The following is a 2,014-nucleotide window of genomic DNA, read 5'->3' on the forward strand; positions in this document are numbered from 1 at the left end:
GGAGAGGGAGGTCTGGGCCTCCCTTCTGAAGCTGCTGCTCCCGCGACCCGACCCCGGATAGGCGGAAGAAAATGGATGGATGGATGGAGCACCAGGTATTATTAAATAACCTTTTGGATTTTAACATTTAGAAAAAGGACAGGTAACTATCTGAAAGTACTGACTTAACTGATTTTCCAGTATGTTTCCCATTTGTAATCCTAACTTTTAGTTAACTCCCAATTTGCCAAAAATAAAAAATAAAAAAACAGCTCTGATTCATTGAGGAATGGACTCCACTAAACTTCTGAGGTCCCTTCTGATAAAGGACGAATCGGACATGTTTGTTCGGTCTATTGTTATATGTTCAGCACTTTCCAAAAATATTCAATGAAACCGGCATCTAGAAAATGTCAAAGCCAAGTCTTTGTGTCTTCATCTGCTAAAGGGAAGGTAACATCTCCAAGAACAGCACAGGAAGTGTCACCCTGCCAGCTTTCTTTCTACTACAGCTTGCACACCTGGGAGACCAGCCAAACAGATAATGTAACAGAAAACATTAAATAATTAGAACCTTCTTCTACTGCTCAATGGTCCAGTGTTAATGTTGTTGTGCTCACTGTTAGCACTTTAGCGATAAAAACAAAGTAGAACTAAAGGCTTGTAAACACATAACATGTCATTCACTTTGCATTTAGATGTACAAGTTGACCTTTATTTTACCTGTAATGTGAAATTTATATTAAACACAAATACAAGAAGTAGAGTAATATCAGGGGGAAATACCTTTAGTTGGAATGGGTTTGTAAACCTCCAGATAATGTTCTCCATGCAGAATCTGGCCCAAAAAAAAAAAGACAACAGCTATGATAAATATACACTCGCAACAAAATCTTACAGCCTCATTAGCATGAGTAATGAGAGTACTGTTAGGCCCTACATACACAAGAACAACCTCTTGATACATCTGTGTTTTTTCTATGTTTATTGTGGCTAATCAAAAAGGGAAAAAAAAAATCTGTTGTTTCTATGGCAGATAGGGAAACCAAGAAATGGTGAACCATCGTATCATCGCTTTAAATTTTTTGTATATTAAACCAAAGCATCATATGTGTTGAGYGCAAATGATACTGAAATTGGAATTTTCATTGGTTGTCAGTTATAATCATCAAAATTAAAAGAAATGCACATTTGAAATACATCAGTCTGTATGTAATGAATAAATATGATATACAGGTTTCACTTTTTGAATGGAATAACTGAAATAAAATTAACATTTTCATGATATTCTAGTTTTATGACCAGCACCAATAAACATGTAAATTCTCTAACCTGTGAGTAGTCTATATCCATTCCAGGGATTGAGATCAGATCTACACCTGTTATGAGTGAAAGTGTAGGAATGACCCCGAATGTTGGGAAGCAGCTGAAGTCTGGATGGCCTTCATACAGGAACCTACATTAGTACGAGAGCGTTGGTGAACTGTTTAAAAAATTGCACACAAACAAACGAAGCAAAGCACCGAAGAAAAAATAAATCAATAGCAGCACAGATGGACACACAGGCGTGAGTCAGTGTTTGTTCTCCTTGTAGGTCAATGTAATAAGTAATGAATAAAGCAGTGTTTTCATTAAAATTCACACAAGTTGCCAACTAATAACATGTTAATATACCCACTTAAGATTATCTAGGTCTTTGGTGGACATGCCGATCCCCAGAGCGTAGAGAATACACTGGATGTGGTCGTAACTGAACACAGCTGGTGCATTTTGTTGTCCCACAGCCGAAGCCTGAAAGAAAAAAAAAGGGGAGAAAGATGGGAATAAAAAGTTTTGTTTTCAGTAGGGCTGCAACTAACGATTATTTTAATAATCGATTAATCTGTTGATTATTTTTTTCGATTAATCGGCCAAATCATGAAAACACTTAATTACACGAATATGAGTAGATATAGACTAAGTTAACTCCTTAAGGATGCAAGTTATTGATAATGAATTAATCTGAAGTTGATTTATCTTATAGATTGATTAACAA

The 2,014-nt window shown here is 36.1% G+C and overlaps 1 protein-coding gene across 1 annotated transcript in view; it reads right to left on the reverse strand.

The window, feature by feature from the left end:
• The window catches only part of hsd17b4 (hydroxysteroid (17-beta) dehydrogenase 4), a gene marked incomplete at its 5' end in the record, with an annotated part of 34,128 nt that overhangs the window by 8,898 nt on the left and 23,216 nt on the right, over positions 1 to 2,014 (reverse strand). The window contains 3 exon segments of the mRNA XM_014002626.1: positions 766 to 817; positions 1,312 to 1,435; positions 1,658 to 1,770. Coding sequence (XP_013858080.1) covers positions 766 to 817; positions 1,312 to 1,435; positions 1,658 to 1,770 — 289 coding nt within the window.

This window comes from Austrofundulus limnaeus, unplaced genomic scaffold (genome assembly GCF_001266775.1).
Source record: "Austrofundulus limnaeus strain Quisiro unplaced genomic scaffold, Austrofundulus_limnaeus-1.0 Scaffold14, whole genome shotgun sequence".
Taxonomy (NCBI): domain Eukaryota; kingdom Metazoa; phylum Chordata; class Actinopteri; order Cyprinodontiformes; family Rivulidae; genus Austrofundulus; species Austrofundulus limnaeus.